General features: G+C 43.7%; 1 protein-coding gene across 1 annotated transcript; it reads left to right on the forward strand.

Moving 5' to 3' along the window:
* Positions 1–27,973, forward strand: LOC128687409 (uncharacterized). The gene is made up of 3 exons (XM_053774877.2): positions 1–201; positions 19,016–19,895; positions 26,447–27,973. Coding segments are annotated over exons 1-3 (1,374 nt in total). The 5' UTR covers positions 1–200; the 3' UTR covers positions 26,940–27,973.
* The last annotated feature ends 15 nt before the right edge of the window (positions 27,974–27,988 follow it).

Here is a 27,988-nt window from a genome sequence, read left to right on the forward strand (position 1 = left end):
GCAACCAAAGCACATACATCCAAGCTCACCCATGTTTTTTTTTTTCCAGCTTCACTCCTCGCTTGCAGTTAGTCATTTAGTGCTTAATATTACGCGAATTACATCAGCAGTATTTCCACGAGGCTATTTAATAAGTGTAGCATCTGCAAGACCAAGAACTGAGGTTCCGGAGCGAGAAGCAGCATCTTGTAGAAGCAACAAGTAAGTGTTGTGTTGTGCTTCAGTAGCCACTAATGTAAACATCATGTTAATAACGCATACAGAAAGCTACTAACTCCCTTAATAAGTTGATAATTAATACGGTAATTTAGTAATTCACATAGTCACACATCAAGTCAGTAACACACAGTAAGTTATCAACTCCCATATAAGTTAGTGAAGGTTATTAGTATTAGAGGTTACCAATTGCACCTGGGTTATTAATGCTGCATGTCATCTGTACACTAACGTCAAGAATGCTTAACTCCCTAAAAGAGATTAATGTAAACTTAGTGTACAAAACATCGAGGTACACACCTCTCGGGGTATACACAGCTGTGTACCTCCTGATACATTTAGTCGGTTAGTTTTAAAGCCTATCAACTACACGTGTCATTACGGCTGAAATTTACTTGTACAGTAAGGAAGAAATTGCGAGAGGGAGTACTGAAGTTATGATGACTGCTGGCGGGTAGGGTGAGGGGAGGGGTGTGGAGAGGGAGTACTGAAGTTATTATGATGACTGCTGGCGGGAAGGGTGAGGGGAGGGGTGTGGAGAGGGAGTACTGAAGTTATTATGATGACTGCTGGCGGGTAGGGTGAGGGGAGAGGTGTGGAGAGCGGGTACTGAAGTTATTATGATGACTGCTGGCGGGTAGGGTGAGGGGAGGGGTGTGGAGAGGGAGTACTGAAGTTATTATGATGACTGCTGGCGGGTAGGGTGAGGGGAGGGGTGTGGAGAGCGGGTACTGAAGTTATTATGATGACTGCTGGCGGGTAGGGTGAGGGGAGGGGTGTGGAGAGGGAGTACTGAAGTTATTATGATTGCTGGCGGGTAGAGTGAGGGGAGGGGTGTGGAGAGGGAGTACTGAAGTTATTATGATGACTGCTGGCGGGTAGGGTGAGGGGAGGGGTGTGGAGAGGGAGTACTGAAGCACGTCTTTATGGTGACTTTTATCATGAGATAACACTTGTTCATGCCAGAGCAACATCCGAGAGGAGTGGCACTGATGGTCAGCAAATATGTGAAGTACCACTATGGCTGGATCTGTTATTCACCTTACATGAGTTAACCCCAAATGAATTGAACCTAATCAAAGCTATGAGCAATTGGGAATAGGGTCGAACGGAAACTTGAGTGCATGTTCGGGGGACAGTGATTTAAAATCTCTTAACAAGGACCTCGTGAGGAGCATAGTAGGAAGCATATCGACAGAGCCTCTCACTCACTATCAGAATAACCTATGTAGTGAATACACTCAAATTTCAGGAATCTCAACAAAAGAATAATTTATGATCCTATATTCTGTTTACCTCACTCCCATCTTGGAGTACAAACCACCACACTGGAACCCTTACCTAATAAGTTATGTCAAGAAAGTGGAGGAACTACAGAGAGCTGCAGAGAGACTCCCTGGAGCGAAGTGTAGTGACCTGTGACTAGAGACTAAAGGAACTGAACAATGCTGGATAGAAGACTAGAGGTGATATGATAAGTCTGTACAAAATACTGGGAGTATTTGATATAACTGAGAGAGACAGAGAGGTTGGAAACTGATGCACACACATACACACACACGCAGATACACACACACATACACACGCACGCACATATATACACACACGCAGAAGACACAGATGAATCACAGTGATGTTAGGAAGTATTTCTTCAGTCACAAAGTTGTCAGGAAGTGGAATAGTCTGGGAAGCGATATAGTGGAGGCAGGATCCATACATAGCTTTAAGAAGAGGTATGATAAAGCTCATGGAGCAGGAAGAGTGACTCAGTAGCGGCCAGTGAAGAGGCGGTGCCAGGAACTATGAATCGACCCCTGCAACCACAATTAGGTGAGTACACACAGTCAATCAACAGTCATCGAGCATATCCGCTCTCTCGCTTCACTCGCTACCAAGCATAAACCTACAAGGTCTGTGACTAGATGACGGGGACACCAGAATGTATGGAACAACAGATTAGATCTTATATCCATCCTGTGGACGGTAACCCAAGAGCATATGGATTCACAAAAGGCTTAGGAACTCGGTCTCAAAACGTTTAACACAAGTCTGATATTTAATTTTCTTTAATAAGATATCAGAACGTATCACATAGGTTATTTTACTGTCAATCTCTATATTCCTCAGTAAGCAGATAATGAAGTACATAGTGTTCAAAACGGTGACCATAAGGCTGACCACATTGCATTTAGTTTGATCATCATATGTGTATGTGCCAAATGCCCGAAGTACTTGTAACTAAGCCTAAGTCTGTCTACTACAACATAATAATATTGATTTACAAACCCGACAATTAGAATAAATACCCACACACGCTACATATAATGTATCATGAACGAAATATCTCTTTTGATTAAAGATTCCTAACTGTTTCACATGTGTCTTATTTCCCTTCTTCTGGTTCAGTCAGAAAAGTTAAACATCAGCTGACTATCTCAAAATCGCTTTTCCATTCGACTGAAGAGTCCTGCTGTCCAGGCGAAATGTTTTGAAAATAAAGGTACCAATAAACACACCCGTGTTTAACTCAAGGTTAATTAACAGATCACAGTCTTAAAAGGAAAGCTGAGTAGTAACATACTGCTGCTGCCCTCAGCCACATATATGAGTGTAGTAACACACTGCTGCTGCCCTCAGCCACATATATGAGTGTAGTAACACACTGCTGCTGCCCTCAGCCACATATATGAGTTTAGTAACACACTGTTGCTGCCCTCAGCCACTTATATAAGTATAGGTTTACACACGCACTGCAGTTCCTGGAATTTTTCTTGTTAGTTTGTAAACAAATGTCAGTTATTATTATTATTATTGGTTGCTTGATCTGTGTACACTCGTGGGCACCTCGCCTTGACCCTTCTACTAATTTACTTACAACACTTTCCTCTATCATTTTGTTTATATATATATATATATATATATATATATATATATATATATATATATATATATATATATATATATATATATATATATATATATTATGAAAAAGAGGATAAATAAATATACAAGGTATGATGTAGCACGTAATGAAAGTGGTTTGTTAGATTATGTGTTGGTGGATAAAAGGTTGTTGGGTAGGCTCCAGGATGTACATGTTTATAGAGGGGCAACTGATATATCGGATCATTATATAGTTGTAGCTACAGTTAGAGTAAAAGGTAGATGGGACAAGAGGAAGGTGGCAACAACAAGTAGGAGGGAAGTGAAAATGTATAAACTAAGGGAGGAGGAAGTTCGGTTGAGACATAAGCGACTATTGGCACAAAGGTGGGCTAGTGCAAAGATGAGTAGTGGGGGGGGAGGGTTGAAGAGGGTTTACCTGGAGTTTACCTGGAGAGAGTTCCTGGGGTTAACGCCCCCGCGGCCCGGTCTGTGACCAGGCCTCCTGGTGGATCAGAGCCTGATCAACCAGGCTGTTGCTGCTGGCTGCACGCAAATCAACGTACGAGCCACAGCCCGGCTGGTCAGGAACCGACTTTAGGTGCTTGTCCAGTGCGAGCTTGAAGACTGGGTTCGATGAGTTTTAAAAATGCAGTATTAGAATGTGGGGCAGAAGTTTGTGGTTATAGGAGGGTGGGTGCAGGAGGAAAGAGGAGTGATTGGTGGAATGATGAAGTAAAGGGTGTGATAAAAGAGAAAAAGTTAGCTTATGAGAGGCTTTTACAAAGCAGAAGTGTTGTAAGAAGAGCAGAGTATATAGAGAGTAAAAGAAAGGTGAAGAGAGTGGTGAGAGAGTGCAAAAGGAGAGCAAATGAAAGAGTGGGAGAGGCACTGTCAAGAAATTTTAATGAAAATGAGAAAAAAATTTGGAGTGAGTTAAACAAGTTAAGAAAGCCTAGGGAAAGTATGGATTTGTCAGTTAAAAACAGAGTAGGGAAGTTAGTAGATGGGGAGAGGGAGGTATTAGGTAGATGGCGAGAATATTTTGAGGAACTTTTAAATGTTGAGGAAGAAAGGGAGGAGGTAATTTCATGCACTGGCCAGGGAGGTATACCATCTTAGGAGTGAAGAACAGAATGTGAGTGTGGGGGAGGTACGTGAGGCATTACGTAGAATGAAAGGGGGTAAAGCAGCTGGAACTGATGGGATCATGACAGAAATGTTAAAAGCAGGGGGGGATATAGTGTTGGAGTGGTTGGTACTTTTGTTTAATAAATGTATGAAAGAGGGGTAGGTACCTAGAGATCGGCAGAGAGCATGTATAGTCCCTTTATATAAAGGGAAGGGGGACAAAAGAGAATGTAAAAAATATAGAGTAATAAGTTTACTGAGTATACCAGGAAAAGTGTACGGTAGGGTTATAATTGAAAGAATTAGAGGTAAGACAGAATGTAGGATTGTGGATGAGCAGGGAGGTTTTAGAGTGGGTAGGGGATGTGTAGGTCACGTGTTTACATTGAAGCATATATGTCAACAGTATTTAGATAAAGGTAGGGAAGTTTTTATTGCATTTATGGATTTAGAAAAGGCACATGATAGAGTGGATAGGGGAGCAATGTGGCAGATGTTGCAAGTATATGGAATAGGTGGTAAGTTATTAAATGCTGTTAAGAGTTTTTATGAGGATAGTGAGGCTCAGGTTAGAGTGTGTAGAAGAGAGGGAGACTACTTCCTGGTAAAAGTAGGTCTTAGACAGGGATGTGTGTAATGTCACCATGGTTATTTAATATATTTATAGATGGGGTTGTAAAGGAAGTAAATGCTAGGGTGTTCGGGAGAGGGGTAGGACTAAATTATGGGGAATCAAATACAAAATGGGAATTGACACAGTTACTTTTTTTTGATGATACTGTGCTCATGGGGGATTCTAAAGAAAAATTGCAAAGGTTAGTGGATGAGTTTGGGAGTGTGTGTAAAGGTAGAAAGTTGAAAGTGAACATAGAAAAGAGTAAGGTGATGAGGGTATCAAATGATTTAGATAAAGAAAAATTGGATATCAAATTGGGGAGGAGGAGTATGGAAGAAGTGAATGTTTTCAGATACTTGGGAGTTGACGTGTCGGCGGATGGATTTATGAAGGATGAGGTTAATCATAGAAGTGATGAGGGAAAAAAGGTGAGTGGTGCTTTGAGGTATATATGGAGTCAAAAAACGTTATCTATGGAGGCAAAGAAGGGAATGTATGAAAGTATAGTAGTACCAACACTCTTATATGGGTGTGAAGCTTGGGTGGTAAATGCAGCAGCGAGGAGGCGGTTGGAGGCAGTGGAGATGTCCTGTCTAAGGGCAATGTGTGGTGTAAATATTATGCAGAAAATTTGGAGTGTGGAAATTAGGAGAAGGTGTGGAGTTAATAAAAGTATTAGTCAGAGGGCTGAAGAGGGGTTGTTGAGGTGGCTTGGTCATTTAGAGAGAATGGATCAAAGTAGAATGACATGGAGAGCATTTAAATCTGTAGAAGGAAGGCGGGGTAGGGGTCGTCCTCGAAAAGGTTGGATGGGGTAAGGGAGGTTTTGTGGGCGAGGGGCTTGGACTTCCAGCAGGCGTGCATGAGCGTGTTTGATAGGAGTGAATGGAGACGAATGGTATGTGAGACCTGACGATCTGTTGGAGTGTGAGCAGGGTAATATTTAGTGAAGGGATTCAGGGAAACCGGTTATTTTTATATAGCCGGACTTGAGTCCTGGAAATGGGACGTACAGTGCCTGCACTCTAAAGGAGGGGTTTCGGGATATTAGCAGTTTGGAAGGATAGGTTGTGTATCTTTATACGTATATGCTTCTAAACTGTTGTGTTCTGATCACCTCAGCAAAAACAGTGATTATGTGTGAGTGAGGTGAAAGTGTTGAATGATGATGAAAGTATTTTCTTTCTGGGGATTTTCTTTCTTTTTTGTGTCACCCTGCCTCGGTGGGAGACGGCCGACTTGTTAAATATATATATATATATATATATATATATATATATATATATATATATATATATATATATATATATATATATATATATATATATATATATATATATATATATATATATATATATATATATATATGGAAGTACCACCTCTATAGCTGGATTGAGGACCCTCATCCTCAGAGAAGACAATAAACGTACCTCATGGAAAGCTCAAGGTTCTCCCCGGAGCTGTTTGAATATTTTCTTCTACCACCTCCTATATTTTATATTCTATGTGAACATTTATTAATAAACAGAATACATTTACAGAAAACACAAACATGAATACAATGGTACAATGTGTTAAAGATCATGAATTTCCTTCAGCTCCTCCGAAGCCGAACACGAGCCAAGTGTGCAGCAAGCATTTCCCCTCTGGATGGCCACGTTGAGGCGCTGGAACATGAAAGTGGCTGCCCTTGGGTCCCTGGTGGTGTCGATGAGTCTGGAGCCCAATTCTTTAAGGAAACGTGTGGCATTTTTTTCCCCATGATCCCAAGGTCTCTGATTCCACTGGGACAAATTGATACTGTTGGCTTATGTCCCTGTACTTGCTGATCTTGTACTCCTCCCTGTGGTCAGCAGCTCCTCCCTGTCGCCCCACACTGTGATGGATATAGGTGTCAGCCAGCGTGGACATACAGGTATAGTCCCGTACTAAGAGCTTGCCATTCTTCCAAGGATAGATGGTGATCTCGTCGGGGCGGTTTACTGGGTTGTGGGTATTGTTGGCTGCTAGTGATCGGGGCCCCCTCTCGGCTGGGCATCCAGCTGTAGCAAGGGTTCTCTTTATGATGTCGTTGTCCTCATTGTGTCTTGCATGCCAGCCCTTGGTTTTGGAACAGTTAAGACCATGTAGACCGCATTGGTCTGCTTGCGCTTCGCTGCAAATACATGTATATTCTGTGTGAATTGGGGCAGCAAGACGCAGAGCCACTGCAATACGGAGGGTTTTAGGGTCGAGTCGTGTTCCCATTGCCAATATGGGAACTGTTTGGAGGAAGTCCCGGAAGTGATGTGCGCTCACAGCCTGGAAATGGGCAGTCTCCCTATCTGATGTTGCAGCCCTGAGCATGTTGGCAAGCACCTTTTCAGCGATCGGGCCATCCCAGCTTGACTGTTTGTGAGCCAGTGCTGCACTAGGGTTTGGTGCTGGAGCAGCAAGAGTCTCCCATTCGGTGATGGTACTGGCATAGCTAGGTTCCTGTATTCCTGCTGAGTCACTGAGGTTATCAGGAAGAATTTGTCTTATCAACTCGTTTGATGCTATGGAAGAGGATAGGAAAGCTGGTAGAACAATCTGGGAGGATCTGCGTACTCCCAGCTCCCCAAGCCTAACCAGAAGCGAGGCTTGCAACCACTGTCCATCTTCAAGGGAAAGATTCAATATACTCTCTAGCATGGTCTTAAGGAGAGAGTCATATTCCTTGAGTTTTGGACTGCTGAAGGCTGGGGAGCATCTCAGAAAGTAGGTAAGTTTTGGGATTGACAGGCACCTGGTGAGTAGGTAGAAGGCCTCATGTGTGTCAGTGTCTTTCATCCTGCTTTCCATTGTCCGGAGTTCTGAGACTTTTTTTTTCTAGGATCAGATCGATGGCATTGGACCCAAGAGGAGCACCAAGGAGAGTGCTATTGGCTGGATCAATGGATCGTGCTTCTGGTAAAACAGCACTAATATTCTGGATCATCTGTTGATTGGTAGAAACTATTTCACATTTGGTGGGGTTTAAAGAAAGGCCCAGGCTTTCTCCCATGTCTTTAATTTTACTGATGTCTTCTAGGAGAGATTCTGTTGTGCCAGCTAGTGTACCATCGTCCAGGAACCATTGAGCTCGCTGGAGAGTGCTTCTGTGACTTCCTTGATGACCAAACAGAATAGAAAGGGGGCGACAGCGTCCCCCTGTTGCACGCCCTCACATGAGTCAATTTCATATATATATATATATATATATATATATATATATATATATATATATATATATATATATATATATATATATATATATATATATATATATATATATATATATGTCGTGCCGAATAGGCAGAACTTGCCATCTTGGCTTAAATAGCAACGCTCATCTTGCCATATAGGACAAGTGAAAATTTGTGTATGCAATAATTTCGCCAGAATCATTCTGAACCTAACGAAAAAAAATATATTTGATTGTGTTTGTTTAGTATTAAATTATTGTAAACGTATTTAAAATATATTTAGTTGGGTTAGGCTAAAATAAATTGCACTTGTTATAATAAGGTTAGGTAAGTTTTCTAAGATTCTTTTGGTGCAAAATTAAAATTTTTTACATTAACATTAATGAAAAAATATATCTTTAAACGTATAAGAGAAAATTTCAGAAAGGACTTAATTTTAAATGAGTTCTTGCTAATTGACCAGTTTTACATATTTGGCACGACATATATATATATATATATATATATATATATATATATATATATATATATATATATATATATATATAGATATGCACACACATTTCATGCATGGTAATGTTTACAAGAATTCATAAAAATGTTTTAGAAGTACGTACTGTTAGGAAGAATACAAAAAACGATTTAAAACGTCCTGAACCCAATGAGTGTTACCACAACGTTGTCACACAGGACAACTTTCCTTACAAGCTGAATGCAGTGTCTTTTTATACAATATAAACAACTGTAGTGAAGGATATGTCTTCACTGAGGGCATGGATGGACTCCTCTAATAGATATCGCAGTCTCGCCTCATGAATTGCATCAGTGAAAGTTGTGAAAATGTGCTCTTCACTGTTTGAAAACTAGACATCAGATTAGACGGTTAGATATTGTCACCGTGGACAGTGTAAGCATCGGCTTCAGCAGCAGCGTTGAGGTGGTGTCAGCAGCAGCAGCGTCGAGGTGGTGTCACAGCAAGGGCGGCGATGATGTCAGCAGCAGTGTTGGAGAGGGTTTATAAACGCGTGTCTGCCAGAAAGGTTTCAACAGTAATGACAGCATTTAAGGGAGCGACACAGGGTGACGTCCATTAGTAACAGTCGAAGCCAAGCCACATTCTAAAAGCCACGACAACGAAGATGAGGGGCAAGAGCCCCGGTGGCCTGGTGACTAAAGCTCCCGCTTCACACACGGAGGGCCCGGGTTCGATTCCCGGCGGGTGGAAACATTCGACACGTTTCCTTACACCTGTTGTCCTGTTCACCTAGCAGCAAATAGGTACCTGGGTGTTAGTCGGCTGGTGTGGGTCGCATCCTGGGGGACAAGATTAAGGACCCCAATGGAAATAAGTTAGACAGTCCTCGATGACGCACTGACTTTCTTGGGTTATCCTGGGTGGCTAACCCTCCGGGGTTAAAAATCCGAACGAAATCTTATCTTATCTTATCTTAACACAATAAAAAAAACACTTGACTTGGGAAGGGGTTGTATATTAAACCACTGAACTCACATGAATTAAATATTTTCTGCACTGAGTATTGCAGAATAACTGATGCTAAATATTTTCTGTTCTGTTCAGCATTGCTGCAAGCTTTAATAATCCTGCTATCAGAATCTGCTATTGCCATTACAATCATGGGGCCAGAGATGACATCTCCGGCCCCAGCCTCCACAGCCTGTACTCACCCTTGGGGAACTAGAACAACATCGGCTCAGTAAAGTATGCAGGTTCGCTGGGGAGATCTAAAGGTCTTCAATAGTCATTGGTAATTTGAAAACACAAATTAAATCTCTCTTAATCTGTATTTAGCTTTTATGAACCGTAGCAGGTTAATTATTGCAATGGAAACGACCGTCTAGTAAATGCATGAGTAACAAATTTTATAACAAATTTTCCAACCAAATATATTTGTTAGGTAAGACACATATGCAACAGTTAGACAACTTTATTCCGAAACGTTTCGCCTACACAGTAGGCTTCTTCAGTCGAATACAGAAAGTAGGCAGGAACAGTAGAGATGTGAAGACGATGTAATCAGTCCATCACCCTTAAAGTCGTAGAATTTGAGGTTGTCAGTCCCTCGGCCTGGAGAAGTTCAGTTCCATAGTCAGGAACTATCTGAAGATCAAGCGACAGTGCGGAGACTTAAATACTGTCGGAAGGAGAGGTGCAGGGTAGTAGTAGTAGTAGTAGTAGTAGTAGTGAGAGGCAACTGAGAGGTCATGTCCCTCTCAGATCCAACCCTTCTCACTTGAAAAGCTTGTCCAAGGTGTTTTCTGTACCAAGATGCCACGTGTTGCAGTGTCTGACAAGATGAACATCAAAATGGTATACAATACCGACAGGTTGTTAGGTAAGACACATATGCAACAGTTAGACAACTTTATTCCGAAACGTTTCGCCTACACAGTAGGCTTCTTCAGTCGAATACAGAAAGTAGGCAGGAACAGTAGAGATGTGAAGACGATGTAATCAGTCCATCACCCTTAAAGTCGTAGAATTTGAGGTTGTCAGTCCCTCGGCCTGGAGAAGTTCAGTTCCATAGTCAGGAACTATCTGAAGATCAAGCGACAGTGCGGAGACTTAAATACTGTCGGAAGGAGAGGTGCAGGGTAGTAGTAGTAGTAGTAGTAGTAGTAGTGAGAGGCAACTGAGAGGTCATGTCCCTCTCAGATCCAACCCTTCTCACTTGAAAAGCTTGTCCAAGGTGTTTTCTGTACCAAGATGCCACGTGTTGCAGTGTCTGACAAGATGAACATCAAAATGGTATACAATACCGACAGGTTGTTAGGTAAGACACATATGCAACAGTTAGACAACTTTATTCCGAAACGTTTCGCCTACACAGTAGGCTTCTTCAGTCGAATACAGAAAGTAGGCAGGAACAGTAGAGATGTGAAGACGATGTAATCAGTCCATCACCCTTAAAGTCGTAGAATTTGAGGTTGTCAGTCCCTCGGCCTGGAGAAGTTCAGTTCCATAGTCAGGAACTATCTGAAGATCAAGCGACAGTGCGGAGACTTAAATACTGTCGGAAGGAGAGGTGCAGGGTAGTAGTAGTAGTAGTAGTAGTAGTAGTGAGAGGCAACTGAGAGGTCATGTCCCTCTCAGATCCAACCCTTCTCACTTGAAAAGCTTGTCCAAGGTGTTTTCTGTACCAAGATGCCACGTGTTGCAGTGTCTGACAAGATGAACATCAAAATGGTATACAATACCGACAGGTTGTTAGGTAAGACACATATGCAACAGTTAGACAACTTTATTCCGAAACGTTTCGCCTACACAGTAGGCTTCTTCAGTCGAATACAGAAAGTAGGCAGGAACAGTAGAGATGTGAAGACGATGTAATCAGTCCATCACCCTTAAAGTCGTAGAATTTGAGGTTGTCAGTCCCTCGGCCTGGAGAAGTTCAGTTCCATAGTCAGGAACTATCTGAAGATCAAGCGACAGTGCGGAGACTTAAATACTGTCGGAAGGAGAGGTGCAGGGTAGTAGTAGTAGTAGTAGTAGTAGTAGTGAGAGGCAACTGAGAGGTCATGTCCCTCTCAGATCCAACCCTTCTCACTTGAAAAGCTTGTCCAAGGTGTTTTCTGTACCAAGATGCCACGTGTTGCAGTGTCTGACAAGATGAACATCAAAATGGTATACAATACCGACAGGTTGTTAGGTAAGACACATATGCAACAGTTAGACAACTTTATTCCGAAACGTTTCGCCTACACAGTAGGCTTCTTCAGTCGAATACAGAAAGTAGGCAGGAACAGTAGAGATGTGAAGACGATGTAATCAGTCCATCACCCTTAAAGTCGTAGAATTTGAGGTTGTCAGTCCCTCGGCCTGGAGAAGTTCAGTTCCATAGTCAGGAACTATCTGAAGATCAAGCGACAGTGCGGAGACTTAAATACTGTCGGAAGGAGAGGTGCAGGGTAGTAGTAGTAGTAGTAGTAGTAGTAGTAGTGAGAGGCAACTGAGAGGTCATGTCCCTCTCAGATCCAACCCTTCTCACTTGAAAAGCTTGTCCAAGGTGTTTTCTGTACCAAGATGCCACGTGTTGCAGTGTCTGACAAGATGAACATCAAAATGGTATACAATACCGACAGGTTGTTAGGTAAGACACATATGCAACAGTTAGACAACTTTATTCCGAAACGTTTCGCCTACACAGTAGGCTTCTTCAGTCGAATACAGAAAGTAGGCAGGAACAGTAGAGATGTGAAGACGATGTAATCAGTCCATCACCCTTAAAGTCGTAGAATTTGAGGTTGTCAGTCCCTCGGCCTGGAGAAGTTCAGTTCCATAGTCAGGAACTATCTGAAGATCAAGCGACAGTGCGGAGACTTAAATACTGTCGGAAGGAGAGGTGCAGGGTAGTAGTAGTAGTAGTAGTAGTAGTAGTGAGAGGCAACTGAGAGGTCATGTCCCTCTCAGATCCAACCCTTCTCACTTGAAAAGCTTGTCCAAGGTGTTTTCTGTACCAAGATGCCACGTGTTGCAGTGTCTGACAAGATGAACATCAAAATGGTATACAATACCGACAGGTTGTTAGGTAAGGCACATATGCAACAGTTAGGCAAAGAAAGGTATAAAATACCGACAATATGAAAGTTAAGACACATGTGCAACATCTGGATATCTTTATTGTAGTAGACGTTTCGCCATCCAGTGGCTTTATCAATACAGATTCTAGGACATAATAGGAAGACAGTAGAACTATATACAAAAGATGAGGTAATCAGTCCCTCGGCCTTGGAGTTAGTGTTCACAGCATCGTGGTGGAGGAGAGTCTGGAGCAAAGGCAAGAAGACTGGCGCTTTTTATAGGCGTCAGTGAATGGGACGGGCAGCAGACGAGGTCAGTCACTGGTAGGCGGGATTCCCCAGTGGAAGTAGGTCCTTCCCAAAGAGATGGGTTAGTTGCAGCAGCCGTGAAGAAGGTCTTGTAGATGTCCTCTGAACCAAGATTCCATGATGTTGCAGTGTCTGACAAGTTGTGCAAAGAAAGGTATAAAATACCGACAATATGAAAGTTAAGACACATGTGCAACATCTGGATATCTTTATTGTAGTAGACGTTTCGCCATCCAGTGGCTTTATCAATACAGATTCTAGGACATAATAGGAAGACAGTAGAACTATATACAAAAGATGAGGTAATCAGTCCCTCGGCCTTGGAGTTAGTGTTCACAGCATCGTGGTGGAGGAGAGTCTGGAGCAAAGGCAAGAAGACTGGCGCTTTTTATAGGCGTCAGTGAATGGGACGGGCAGCAGACGAGGTCAGTCACTGGTAGGCGGGATTCCCCAGTGGAAGTAGGTCCTTCCCAAAGAGATGGGTTAGTTGCAGCAGCCGTGAAGAAGGTCTTGTAGATGTCCTCTGAACCAAGATTCCATGATGTTGCAGTGTCTGACAAGTTGTGCAAAGAAAGGTATAAAATACCGACAATATGAAAGTTAAGACACATGTGCAACATCTGGATATCTTTATTGTAGTAGACGTTTCGCCATCCAGTGGCTTTATCAATACAGATTCTAGGACATAATAGGAAGACAGTAGAACTATATACAAAAGATGAGGTAATCAGTCCCTCGGCCTTGGAGTTAGTGTTCACAGCATCGTGGTGGAGGAGAGTCTGGAGCAAAGGCAAGAAGACTGGCGCTTTTTATAGGCGTCAGTGAATGGGACGGGCAGCAGACGAGGTCAGTCACTGGTAGGCGGGATTCCCCAGTGGAAGTAGGTCCTTCCCAAAGAGATGGGTTAGTTGCAGCAGCCGTGAAGAAGGTCTTGTAGATGTCCTCTGAACCAAGATTCCATGATGTTGCAGTGTCTGACAAGTTGTGCAAAGAAAGGTATAAAATACCGACAATATGAAAGTTAAGACACATGTGCAACATCTGGATATCTTTATTGTAGTAGACGTTTCGCCATCCAGTGGCTTTATCAATACAGATTCTAGGACATAATAGGAAGACAGTAGAACTATATACAAAAGATGAGGTAATCAGTCCCTCGGCCTTGGAGTTAGTGTTCACAGCATCGTGGTGGAGGAGAGTCTGGAGCAAAGGCAAGAAGACTGGCGCTTTTTATAGGCGTCAGTGAATGGGACGGGCAGCAGACGAGGTCAGTCACTGGTAGGCGGGATTCCCCAGTGGAAGTAGGTCCTTCCCAAAGAGATGGGTTAGTTGCAGCAGCCGTGAAGAAGGTCTTGTAGATGTCCTCTGAACCAAGATTCCATGATGTTGCAGTGTCTGACAAGTTGTGCAAAGAAAGGTATAAAATACCGACAATATGAAAGTTAAGACACATGTGCAACATCTGGATATCTTTATTGTAGTAGACGTTTCGCCATCCAGTGGCTTTATCAATACAGATTCTAGGACATAATAGGAAGACAGTAGAACTATATACAAAAGATGAGGTAATCAGTCCCTCGGCCTTGGAGTTAGTGTTCACAGCATCGTGGTGGAGGAGAGTCTGGAGCAAAGGCAAGAAGACTGGCGCTTTTTATAGGCGTCAGTGAATGGGACGGGCAGCAGACGAGGTCAGTCACTGGTAGGCGGGATTCCCCAGTGGAAGTAGGTCCCATTCACTGACGCCTATAAAAAGCGCCAGTCTTCTTGCCTTTGCTCCAGACTCTCCTCCACCACGATGCTGTGAACACTAACTCCAAGGCCGAGGGACTGATTACCTCATCTTTTGTATATAGTTCTACTGTCTTCCTATTATGTCCTAGAATCTGTATTGATAAAGCCACTGGATGGCGAAACGTCTACTACAATAAAGATATCCAGATGTTGCACATGTGTCTTAACTTTCATATTGTCGGTATTTTATACCTTTCTTTGCACAACTTGTCAGACACTGCAACATCATGGAATCTTGGTTCAGAGGACATCTACAAGACCTTCTTCACGGCTGCTGCAACTAACCCATCTCTTTGGGAAGGACCTACTTCCACTGGGGAATCCCGCCTACCAGTGACTGACCTCGTCTGCTGCCCGTCCCATTCACTGACGCCTATAAAAAGCGCCAGTCTTCTTGCCTTTGCTCCAGACTCTCCTCCACCACGATGCTGTGAACACTAACTCCAAGGCCGAGGGACTGATTACCTCATCTTTTGTATATAGTTCTACTGTCTTCCTATTATGTCCTAGAATCTGTATTGATAAAGCCACTGGATGGCGAAACGTCTACTACAATAAAGATATCCAGATGTTGCACATGTGTCTTAACTTTCATATTGTCGGTATTTTATACCTTTCTTTGCACAACTTGTCAGACACTGCAACATCATGGAATCTTGGTTCAGAGGACATCTACAAGACCTTCTTCACGGCTGCTGCAACTAACCCATCTCTTTGGGAAGGACCTACTTCCACTGGGGAATCCCGCCTACCAGTGACTGACCTCGTCTGCTGCCCGTCCCATTCACTGACGCCTATAAAAAGCGCCAGTCTTCTTGCCTTTGCTCCAGACTCTCCTCCACCACGATGCTGTGAACACTAACTCCAAGGCCGAGGGACTGATTACCTCATCTTTTGTATATAGTTCTACTGTCTTCCTATTATGTCCTAGAATCTGTATTGATAAAGCCACTGGATGGCGAAACGTCTACTACAATAAAGATATCCAGATGTTGCACATGTGTCTTAACTTTCATATTGTCGGTATTTTATACCTTTCTTTGCCTAACTGTTGCATATGTGCCTTACCTAACAACCTGTCGGTATTGTATACCATTTTGATGTTCATCTTGTCAGACACTGCAACACGTGGCATCTTGGTACAGAAAACACCTTGGACAAGCTTTTCAAGTGAGAAGGGTTGGATCTGAGAGGGACATGACCTCTCAGTTGCCTCTCACTACTACTACTACTACTACTACTACTACCCTGCACCTCTCCTTCCGACAGTATTTAAGTCTCCGCACTGTCGCTTGATCTTCAGATAGTTCCTGACTATGGAACTGAACTTCTCCAGGCCGAGGGACTGACAACCTCAAATTCTACGACTTTAAGGGTGATGGACTGATTACATCGTCTTCACATCTCTACTGTTCCTGCCTACTTTCTGTATTCGACTGAAGAAGCCTACTGTGTAGGCGAAACGTTTCGGAATAAAGTTGTCTAACTGTTGCATATGTGTCTTACCTAACAACCTGTCGGTATTGTATACCATTTTGATGTTCATCTTGTCAGACACTGCAACACGTGGCATCTTGGTACAGAAAACACCTTGGACAAGCTTTTCAAGTGAGAAGGGTTGGATCTGAGAGGGACATGACCTCTCAGTTGCCTCTCACTACTACTACTACTACTACTACTACTACCCTGCACCTCTCCTTCCGACAGTATTTAAGTCTCCGCACTGTCGCTTGATCTTCAGATAGTTCCTGACTATGGAACTGAACTTCTCCAGGCCGAGGGACTGACAACCTCAAATTCTACGACTTTAAGGGTGATGGACTGATTACATCGTCTTCACATCTCTACTGTTCCTGCCTACTTTCTGTATTCGACTGAAGAAGCCTACTGTGTAGGCGAAACGTTTCGGAATAAAGTTGTCTAACTGTTGCATATGTGTCTTACCTAACAACCTGTCGGTATTGTATACCATTTTGATGTTCATCTTGTCAGACACTGCAACACGTGGCATCTTGGTACAGAAAACACCTTGGACAAGCTTTTCAAGTGAGAAGGGTTGGATCTGAGAGGGACATGACCTCTCAGTTGCCTCTCACTACTACTACTACTACTACTACTACTACCCTGCACCTCTCCTTCCGACAGTATTTAAGTCTCCGCACTGTCGCTTGATCTTCAGATAGTTCCTGACTATGGAACTGAACTTCTCCAGGCCGAGGGACTGACAACCTCAAATTCTACGACTTTAAGGGTGATGGACTGATTACATCGTCTTCACATCTCTACTGTTCCTGCCTACTTTCTGTATTCGACTGAAGAAGCCTACTGTGTAGGCGAAACGTTTCGGAATAAAGTTGTCTAACTGTTGCATATGTGTCTTACCTAACAACCTGTCGGTATTGTATACCATTTTGATGTTCATCTTGTCAGACACTGCAACACGTGGCATCTTGGTACAGAAAACACCTTGGACAAGCTTTTCAAGTGAGAAGGGTTGGATCTGAGAGGGACATGACCTCTCAGTTGCCTCTCACTACTACTACTACTACTACTACTACTACCCTGCACCTCTCCTTCCGACAGTATTTAAGTCTCCGCACTGTCGCTTGATCTTCAGATAGTTCCTGACTATGGAACTGAACTTCTCCAGGCCGAGGGACTGACAACCTCAAATTCTACGACTTTAAGGGTGATGGACTGATTACATCGTCTTCACATCTCTACTGTTCCTGCCTACTTTCTGTATTCGACTGAAGAAGCCTACTGTGTAGGCGAAACGTTTCGGAATAAAGTTGTCTAACTGTTGCATATGTGTCTTACCTAACAACCTGTCGGTATTGTATACCATTTTGATGTTCATCTTGTCAGACACTGCAACACGTGGCATCTTGGTACAGAAAACACCTTGGACAAGCTTTTCAAGTGAGAAGGGTTGGATCTGAGAGGGACATGACCTCTCAGTTGCCTCTCACTACTACTACTACTACTACTACTACTACCCTGCACCTCTCCTTCCGACAGTATTTAAGTCTCCGCACTGTCGCTTGATCTTCAGATAGTTCCTGACTATGGAACTGAACTTCTCCAGGCCGAGGGACTGACAACCTCAAATTCTACGACTTTAAGGGTGATGGACTGATTACATCGTCTTCACATCTCTACTGTTCCTGCCTACTTTCTGTATTCGACTGAAGAAGCCTACTGTGTAGGCGAAACGTTTCGGAATAAAGTTGTCTAACTGTTGCATATGTGTCTTACCTAACAACCTGTCGGTATTGTATACCATTTTGATGTTCATCTTGTCAGACACTGCAACACGTGGCATCTTGGTACAGAAAACACCTTGGACAAGCTTTTCAAGTGAGAAGGGTTGGATCTGAGAGGGACATGACCTCTCAGTTGCCTCTCACTACTACTACTACTACTACTACTACTACCCTGCACCTCTCCTTCCGACAGTATTTAAGTCTCCGCACTGTCGCTTGATCTTCAGATAGTTCCTGACTATGGAACTGAACTTCTCCAGGCCGAGGGACTGACAACCTCAAATTCTACGACTTTAAGGGTGATGGACTGATTACATCGTCTTCACATCTCTACTGTTCCTGCCTACTTTCTGTATTCGACTGAAGAAGCCTACTGTGTAGGCGAAACGTTTCGGAATAAAGTTGTCTAACTGTTGCATATGTGTCTTACCTAACAACCTGTCGGTATTGTATACCATTTTGATGTTCATCTTGTCAGACACTGCAACACGTGGCATCTTGGTACAGAAAACACCTTGGACAAGCTTTTCAAGTGAGAAGGGTTGGATCTGAGAGGGACATGACCTCTCAGTTGCCTCTCACTACTACTACTACTACTACTACTACTACCCTGCACCTCTCCTTCCGACAGTATTTAAGTCTCCGCACTGTCGCTTGATCTTCAGATAGTTCCTGACTATGGAACTGAACTTCTCCAGGCCGAGGGACTGACAACCTCAAATTCTACGACTTTAAGGGTGATGGACTGATTACATCGTCTTCACATCTCTACTGTTCCTGCCTACTTTCTGTATTCGACTGAAGAAGCCTACTGTGTAGGCGAAACGTTTCGGAATAAAGTTGTCTAACTGTTGCATATGTGTCTTACCTAACAACCTGTCGGTATTGTATACCATTTTGATGTTCAAATATATTTGTCTACAAAATATATTTTTATATACTTTAGATTTGAACGCTTCAAGGGAATATTCAGATTCTGTAGAATGTGTCACTTTATGCGCTGACATATCTAAGTAGCATTGAGTTTTCATTCTAATGCATTATTCTTACTCTTACAGTGACTGATACAGCTACACAGAAAGAGGTAGGAAACTTCGTTAGCCAGACACTACAGTCGCAAGAAACGGAAGCTCGGATGACAGAGGTACAGGTGAATGAAGCTCAGGTGACAGAGGCACAGGTGAAGGAAGCTCTGAGACGGGACAAAGGCACAGGGGCTAACCTGCTCTCATGGAGCACTGAGGATTTCACCAAGAAGGGCGATAACTTCATGTGCTCTGTGAAGCAACTAAAACTGTCTTTCTCCCAAGATCATCAAAGCCTCGAGGTATCATATGTCGTTAAACTGAAAAACGCTTTTGGAGATGATTTGAAGGAGTTTATGAATATGAGCTATGAGAAAGAGTGCCTGTTCTACAGTATGTTGTTACCAGCGCTCAATACTGAGCTACAGGCAGCCAGTCTAGAGCCTCTAAGGCTGCCTCGGTATATTTTCCACAGTTTGGAAGAAAATGAAGAAGTCCTCATCTTGGAAGATCTAAGCTACCTAGAGTTCAAAATGGCTGATCGTAAACGCGGTCTGGATGTCGCCCATGCTGAACTGGTCTTCCTGGAGCTCGCCAGGATTCACGCCGCCTCCTACCTCCTTCAGGCCCACCTTCCATCAGGAAGCCTAGTAGAGGAGTACTCATTCTTGGGGAAGGACTGGCACAACTATTCTCAGGAGGCTGAGTTACAAGTTGGAAAGATACTACAGGAGGACTTTAACGTTACGGTAAAAGTGTTGGAGACAGCAGAGGGTTACGAGGAGAGCGCAGCCTGGCTGAAGGATCTGGTGGTTCCCAGGTGTCTGGACGTCTTCGAGGAGCAAATTAAGACGCAGCCTCCGTTTGAAGTCCTGTGCCACGGAGACTGCTGGACTAACAATTTCCTCTTCAGGTGAGCCTTACAGAATCTTGACCTGCATATTAAAAATTTAAATTAATAGTTTTTGCTGTAATTATAATCAAAAAAGGACTTTTCGCGGGAACTTGAATCATAAAACATTACTCCTAAACGTTTGTACATTATTATTTATTATTAAAGATTCTCCGGTATTCTCCCGGCCCGGGCCTTTTCCAAGTGGTGGCCCGGCCTTGGCTCCCTCTTTAGGGAGTGTCTGAGACCTAAGTCTCCCATGGGAGGAGGCACAAGTGCCTCCTCATCTTTAAGACCAACTGTCCCCAGGCCTAGCCACAAGCTAGGCCTCTCTAGTCTGCCATCCCCGCCCCAGGGGAGCTAATGGGAATGACAGTCTTGTGAGCTGTAAGCTCGGGCTCAGGCACCTACCCTGCCCTAGAAGGGCTGGGCATGGTGTCCATGTTTGTATAGTCTTTCATATTATACCAAGAGTTTAATTCTTAAGCGCATTTTTGTGATTGTACAATATAAAGAAATTTTATTTTATATTAGTAAATAAATAAAATACAACAGGGTTTTCTGAAGAAAAAAAAAATTATTTATGGGTAAGCGCTAAACTCGTAGGGGTCATACAGCGCCTGGGGAATGAAGGAAGTGGAAATTTAGTTTAGTCCCCTGGATCGAATTTTTCACAAACATCAAAATCTACGTTGTTTGTAAATTAATTTATTTTTCATTGACAATAATTCCTTAAGAATATCGTGTTTGTAGACACTGTCTTCCCCAGGCACTATCTTGGCTCTTACAGAAAGTGTTCTACACACAGTGTCTCCCCCAATCTCTGACTCAGCTCTTACAGAGTGTTCTACACACAGTGTCTCCCCCCAGGCTCTGACTCAGCTCTTACAGAGAGTGTTCTACACACAGTGTCTCCCCCCAGGCTCTGACTCAGCTCTTACAGAGAGTGTTCTACACACAGTGTCTCCCCCCAGGCTCTGACTCAGCTCTTACAGAGAGTGTTCTACACACAGTGTCTCCCCCAGGCTCTGACTCAGCTCTTACAGAGAGTGTTCTACACACAGTGTCTCCCCCCAGGCTCTGACTCAGCTCTTACAGAGAGTGTTCTACACACAGTGTCTCCCCCCAGGCTCTAACTCAGCTCTTACAGAGAGTGTTCTACACACAGTGTCTCCCCCAGGCTCTGACTCAGCTCTTACAGAGAGTGTTCTACACACAGTGTCTCCCCCCAGGCTCTGACTCAGCTCTTACAGAGAGTGTTCTACACACAGTGTCTCCCCCCAGGCTCTGACTCAGCTCTTACAGAGTGTTCTACACACAGTGTCTCCCCCCAGGCTCTGACTCAGCTCTTACAGAGAGTGTTCTACACACAGTGTCTCCCCCCCAGGCTCTGACTCAGCTCTTACAGAGAGTGTTCTCCACACAGTGTCTCCCCCCAGGCTCTGACTCAGCTCTTACAGAGAGTGTTCTACACACAGTGTCTCCCCCCAGGCTCTGACTCAGCTCTTACAGAGAGTGTTCTACACACAGTGTCTCCCCCCCCAGGCTCTGACTCAGCTCTTACAGAGAGTGTTCTACACACAGTGTCTCCCCCCAGGCTCTGACTCAGCTCTTACAGAGAGTGTTCTACACACAGTGTCTCCCCCAGGCTCTGACTCAGCTCTTACAGAGAGTGTTCTGCACACACTGTCTCCCCCAGGCTCTGACTCAGCTCTTACAGAGAGTGTTCTGCACACAGTGTCTCCCCCAGGCTCTGACTCAGCTCTTACAGAGAGTGTTCTACACACAGTGTCTCCCCCAGGCTCTGACTCAGCTCTTACAGAGAGTGTTCTACACACAGTGTCTCCCCAAGGCTCTGACTCAGCTCTTACAGAGAGTGTTCTACACACAGTGTCTCCCCAAGGCTCTGACTCAGCTCTTACAGAGAGTGTTCTACACACAGTGTCTCCCCCCAGGCTCTGACTCAGCTCTTACAGAGAGTGTTCTGCACACAGTGTCTCCCCCAGGCTCTGACTCAGCTCTTACAGAGAGTGTTCTACACACAGTGTCTCCCCCAGGCTCTGACTCAGCTCTTACAGAGAGTGTTCTACACACAGTGTCTCCCCAAGGCTCTGACTCAGCTCTTACAGAGTGTTCTACACACAGTGTCTCCCCCAGGCTCTGACTCAGCTCTTACAGAGAGTGTTCTACACACAGTGTCTCCCCCAGGCTCTGACTCAGCTCTTACAGAGAGTGTTCTGCACACAGTGTCTCCCCCAGGCTCTGACTCAGCTCTTACAGAGAGTGTTCTGCACACAGTGTCTCCCCCAGGCTCTGACTCAGCTCTTACAGAGAGTGTTCTACACACAGTGTCTCCCCAAGGCTCTGACTCAGCTCTTACAGAGAGTGTTCTACACACAGTGTCTCCCCAAGGCTCTGAGTCAGCTCTTACAGAGAGTGTTCTACACACAGTGTCTCCCCCAGGCTCTGACTCAGCTCTTACAGAGAGTGTTCTGCACACAGTGTCTCCCCCAGGCTCTGACTCAGCTCTTACAGAGAGTGTTCTACACACAGTGTCTCCCCCCAGGCTCTGACTCAGCTCTTACAGAGAGTGTTCTACACACAGTGTCTCCCCCAGGCTCTGACTCAGCTCTTACAGAGAGTGTTCTACACACAGTGTCTCCCCAAGGCTCTGACTCAGCTCTTACAGAGAGTGTTCTATACTGCATAACTTACGTAATTTACCTTAGCTATTTAAGAGATATTCATTGTTATCTTACACTTGACAATAATTTTAATCAAGCTTTTACTTAGAAGTTTTTTAAATGCTGCATTCTTAATATATCTGCTTAAACCATACCACGGGCGGGGTTAGAACCCGCGATCAGAGAGTCTTACAACTCCAGACCGACGCGTTAGGCATCTGCCTGCATATGAGAGGAACCGCTCTAAGTTACATATATACCAATATACCAGTCTATTTGTTTCCGTGATACAGAAGCAATATTAACTACGAAAAACTTTAGTGTGGAAAGTTTCTACAGACATATGGCGCCGAATTTCGTTTGAATGGGTCCATAATTTTGTAGCATTTGACTGGGCCTGATGAGAAGATTAATTAAACAGTTGCCTCTGCAATTGATTAAGATTATAATCATGGGGGCGCTAAACCTGTAGGGATCATACAGCGCCTGTAGGGGAAGGGGGGTGAAAATAGAAGGCAATTATGCTCAATTCAGGGAACTGGGGAACAAATCGAATTCCTTAGATCAAGAGCCCCTCACCAGCTTCAAGAAAGCTCCCTTCAGGGGTACTGATTTAAGAGATTACTAGTAATGAGCGTCTTGAAAATGTTGCTCTACAGCTCCTGTGCTTCTTGACTGGATCTCTTGAGAGGGACGAATTATATCCCAGAGGCCTCTTGGGGAGTTAAGCTGACTCCTCCCTTTGGAGGATTCTGAGGTACAGCTTCTAGGCCTTCTGTGTTAAATAAGAGACCCGAGAGGTACCTCCGATACCTCTCGGGTCTCACAGAGCTCTTTTACAAAAATGTGAACTTACCAGTGGCGCGTACTCGTAAGAGGCAAGTTAGGCGTCGCTTACATTTAAAAAAATCTTCCCCTCAGAACGAAAATACCCATTTCAGTTAAATATTATTTCAGTCTGAAACAACCCAGACTTTAGAAACTCGTTAGAAAGTCGCGTTGAGTCACATGGCAACCTGTCCTTGGCATGCACAATATTGTTCTTCTCGCACCATCGTCCACCCTCAGATAGGCTAAAATTATATACCAGACATAAGATGGATACTATTAGCTCACATTACACTAACACATTTTTTTTTCTCGAAACTATATAAGTAGGATTTAAATCATTATAATATACTGAGAAAATCATTCTGGTGATTTAACTTTTCCTCAGTGATATTTGTTGTCATCAGTGAAAGTGATATGGGCAGTGGAGGCTGAGGACACTCCTTGTTGCCCCTCCTTCATTACTACCCCTTAGATGTACCCCTACCCCTTACTACTACTCCCTAGATGTACCCCTACTCCTCACTACTATCCCTAAGATGTACCCCTACCCCCTCATTACTACCCCCTAGATGTACCCCTATCCCTCACTGCTACCCCCTAGATGTACCCCTACCCCTCACTACTACCCCCTAGATGTACCCCTACCCCTCACTACCACCCCTAAGATGTACCCCTACTCCTCACTACTACCCCCTAGATGTACCCCTATCCCTCACTACCACCCCTAAGATGTACCCCTACCCCTCACTACTACTCCCTAGATATAACCCTACCCCACACTATTACCCCCGAGATGTGTCATGTGGGTTTCGATAACGTGGATGGGGTAAAAATACTCACGTAGGCTGGTTTGTACGTATAATATATAACGGGAAGTATGGGAAGCGCCAACAGCCGACCTGCCTCTCTCTGCTCCCTATCTTCGACTGACTCACAAGTGCCTACAGGGTGAGGGGTGTTTGAAATCCTGCTATGGTCAGCAGCAATATGAATAACAGTCAATGATTCACGCAGACGGTTGGTAGTGAGTCATCTACTGGTACACTGGTTACTGGTAACTGGTTACTAGGAACTGGTACTACTACTGAGAAATGTACCCCTCCCCCTCACTACTACCCCCTAGATGTACCCCTACCCCTCACTACTACCCCCTAGATGTACCCCTACCCCTCACTACTACCCCCTAGATGTACCCCTCCCCCTCACTACTACCCCCTAGATGTACCCCTACCCCTCACTACTACCCCCTAGATGTACCCCTACCCCTCACTACTACCCCTAGATGTAACCCTACCCCTCACTACTACCCCCTAGATGTACCCCTACCCCTCACTACTACCCCCTAGATGTACCCCTCCCCCTCACTACTACCCCCTAGATGTATCCCTACCCCTCACTACTACCTCCTAGATGTACCCCTACCCCTCATTACTACCCCCTAGATGTAACCCTACCCCTCACTACTACCCCCTAGATGTACCCCTACCCCTCACTGCTACCCCCTAGATGTAACTCTACCCCACACTATTACCCCCGCGATGTACCCCTCCCCCTCACTACTACCCCCTAGATGTACCCCTACCCCTCACTACTACCTCCTAGATGTACCCCTACCCCTCATTACTACCCCCTAGATGTACCCCTACCCCTCACTACTATCCCCTAGATGTACCCCTACCTCTCACTACTACCCCCTAGATTTACCCCTACCCCTCACTACTACCCCCTAGATGTAACTCTACCCCACACTATTACCCCTGAGATGTACCCCTACCCCTCATTACTACCCCCTAGATGTAACCCTACCCCTCACTACTACCCCCTAGATGTACCCCTACCCCTCATTACTACCCCCTAGATGTACCCCTACCCCTCACTACCACCCCTAAGATGTACCCCTACTCCTCACTACTACCCCCTAGATGTACCCCTACCCCTCACTACTACTCCCTAGATATAACCCTACCCCACACTATTACCCCCGAGATGTACCCCTACCCCTCACTACTACCCCCTAGATGTACTCCTGCCCCTCACTACTACCCCCTAGATGTACTCCTGCCCCTCACTACTACCCCCTAGATGTACTCCTGCCCCTCACTACTACCCCCTAGATGTACTCTGCCCCTCACTACTACCCCCTAGATGTACTCCTGCCCCTCACTACTACCCCCTAGATGTACTCCTGCCCCTCACTACTACCCCCTAGATGTACTCCTGCCCCTCACTACTACCCCCTAGATGTACTCCTGCCCCTCACTACTACCCCCGAGATGTACCCCTACCCCTCACTACTACCCCCTAGATGTACTCCTGCCCCTCACTGCTAATCCTTGGAGATCACCTTGTGCAGCATCCTATAAATATAATATGATACTTAACTAGATTATTATCACATTCTCCAACATGGATTTATTAGATTCCTCTAACCTTTACACTTTCCATCTTCTTGTGAGTTAAGAACGAATTTCCAGAGTTTGCTGTTCAGTCACAGAAATATAATTATAACACTGATATTTTTTACCAAAATTAAATCACAACATAGATTTGTTTACATGTTAAAAAAAACACTTCAAAGATAATATTTTAACAGAAATTTTGAGTTTTATACATCTGAATGGTTTGGAAAATTCTTGCTGTGAAATAGCTAACCTTTGTAAATTAATGATTCCAGAAGTGACAGTGTCTGTGGAACACAACTTCTCTGCTCTAAGAGAAATTTAATTATACTTTAGAAATTCTCAATATGAAAAAAAATGCAAAGCTTTGTCTCTTTATCAACTGAAAAGGAATTATTGCAAAATCTTGGGAACAAGTTAGAATGTTACAACACAGTTATTGATAATTTGCTTTAAAATAAAGACTTCCATTGAACTATAAGCCAATCTAAACATATATTTATTAATACTCATGCTTCGCCTTTATAAAAAAATAAGTCATTTGCCTACCCTAAAGAAAAGTCCTCGAAGATAAGCTGGAATTTACTTAAATTCATTTTAGCAGCCGGCACACATTAGGTTACAAAAGACAGTAATACCGTGAATGTTGTCTCTATAGGTACGATACTGCAGGTCGACCGGTGGACGTCATCCTCCTGGACTTACAGGAGTGTCGACGTGGATCACCCGCCCTCGACCTCAATACACTCGTCTACACAAGCATCAGTAGTGAGGTCAGAGCAGCTAGCCTCAGTCACCTAATTCATGCGTATCATGAATCCTTCAGCAAAGTCATGAAGGCTCGGGAGGCCATCATTCCCTTTACCTACGACGAACTACTACAAGAGTACCGCAAGAGAAACATATTTGGCCTCTGGACTGGTATTGTGTACATACCCACAGTAATGATCAGCTCTGATGATGCCCCTGACTTTACCTACGCTGGGTCAGAGGAGTGGATGACGCAGCGTGAGAAGTACCTTCAAAATGCATATGATAGAAATCCTCTTATGTACAAGTGGATTTTAAGTATCCTTGATGAGATGTTCGAGTCTGGTGTTACTGGTTCTGGCTGTGTTGACTCCAGGCTTTCATCAGGAAAAATTAAATAGGAGAAAGACATGTAACTTCTTGGTGTGAGGGGTCGGGAAGGATAACGAAATTGAATGTGAAAACAATTGAAAGTAATCTTCTATTAGAAATATATTACAATTTTAGTAACCTCAGTTCTTCTCTGTGGAAAAATACCAGAGATACCTGCCCTATCTAAACTCATAACAATCTTGCATAAAAAATAATGACCATCTTGAGCACAAAGACGAACCTACAAGAGAAACATTTTCTAGTGATGCTGAAACAGTTAATGGTGGAGAAGCCGAGTGTTGTTAATATTGCCCAGAACTGCACTGACATTGCCGGAAGACGATTCATAAAAATGTTTATATAAGAAAGAAGTAAACTATGTTGTTTAGTTTTAAGTGTTTGCTTACTACTGTTACAGAATAACCACCTTACTATCTTATGAGCAAAATGTTATAATAAATAACTATAATGGATAATTTAACAATTTTCTCGTGGAGCATTGTTTCCAATGACATAAATAACTGGTCCAAAACATTGTTTCCAATGACATAAATAACTGGTCCAAAACATTGTTTCCAATGACATAAATAACTGGTCCAAAACATTGTTTCCAATGACATAAATAACTGGTCCAAAACATTGTTTCCAATGACATAAATAACTGGTCCAAAACATTGTTTCCAATGACATAAATAACTGGTCCAAAACATCCAGGCATAAGACTCTCCCATCTTATATTAGAACAAACCTTGAGAGTGGTTCTGATTTATTTTACGAACCAAAATATTGGTGAAAGTGATTGCCTCTTCAGTAAGCGTGAAATAGATAATGCATTAAATAAGGGTCGATCAATCGCCCCTGGAGAGGATGGTATAATTTATGATATCGATAAAAATCTCACTACACTGAGATCCTTAATTATTCTCAATGATCCTTAATGAGATCAATAAAGACTCATTACATCTGTGTTTCTTGTTATCAACACAAGTGAATATGGGGAAAACTCACTACACGAGGGCGAAAAGTCTTGTATCTCTACTAATAAAGGTTTTCCTGTTTCCTTGGGTATCCATCATCA

This window comes from Cherax quadricarinatus, chromosome 40 (assembly GCF_038502225.1).
Source record: "Cherax quadricarinatus isolate ZL_2023a chromosome 40, ASM3850222v1, whole genome shotgun sequence".
Lineage (NCBI taxonomy): Eukaryota > Metazoa > Arthropoda > Malacostraca > Decapoda > Parastacidae > Cherax > Cherax quadricarinatus.

Excerpts from the sequence above, each read along its gene's own strand:
- LOC128687409 (XM_053774877.2), top strand. Across the intron at positions 19,896-26,446 it reads ACTAACAATTTCCTCTTCAG|GTACGATACTGCAGGTCGAC; the intron begins GTGAGCCTTACA and ends TTGTCTCTATAG.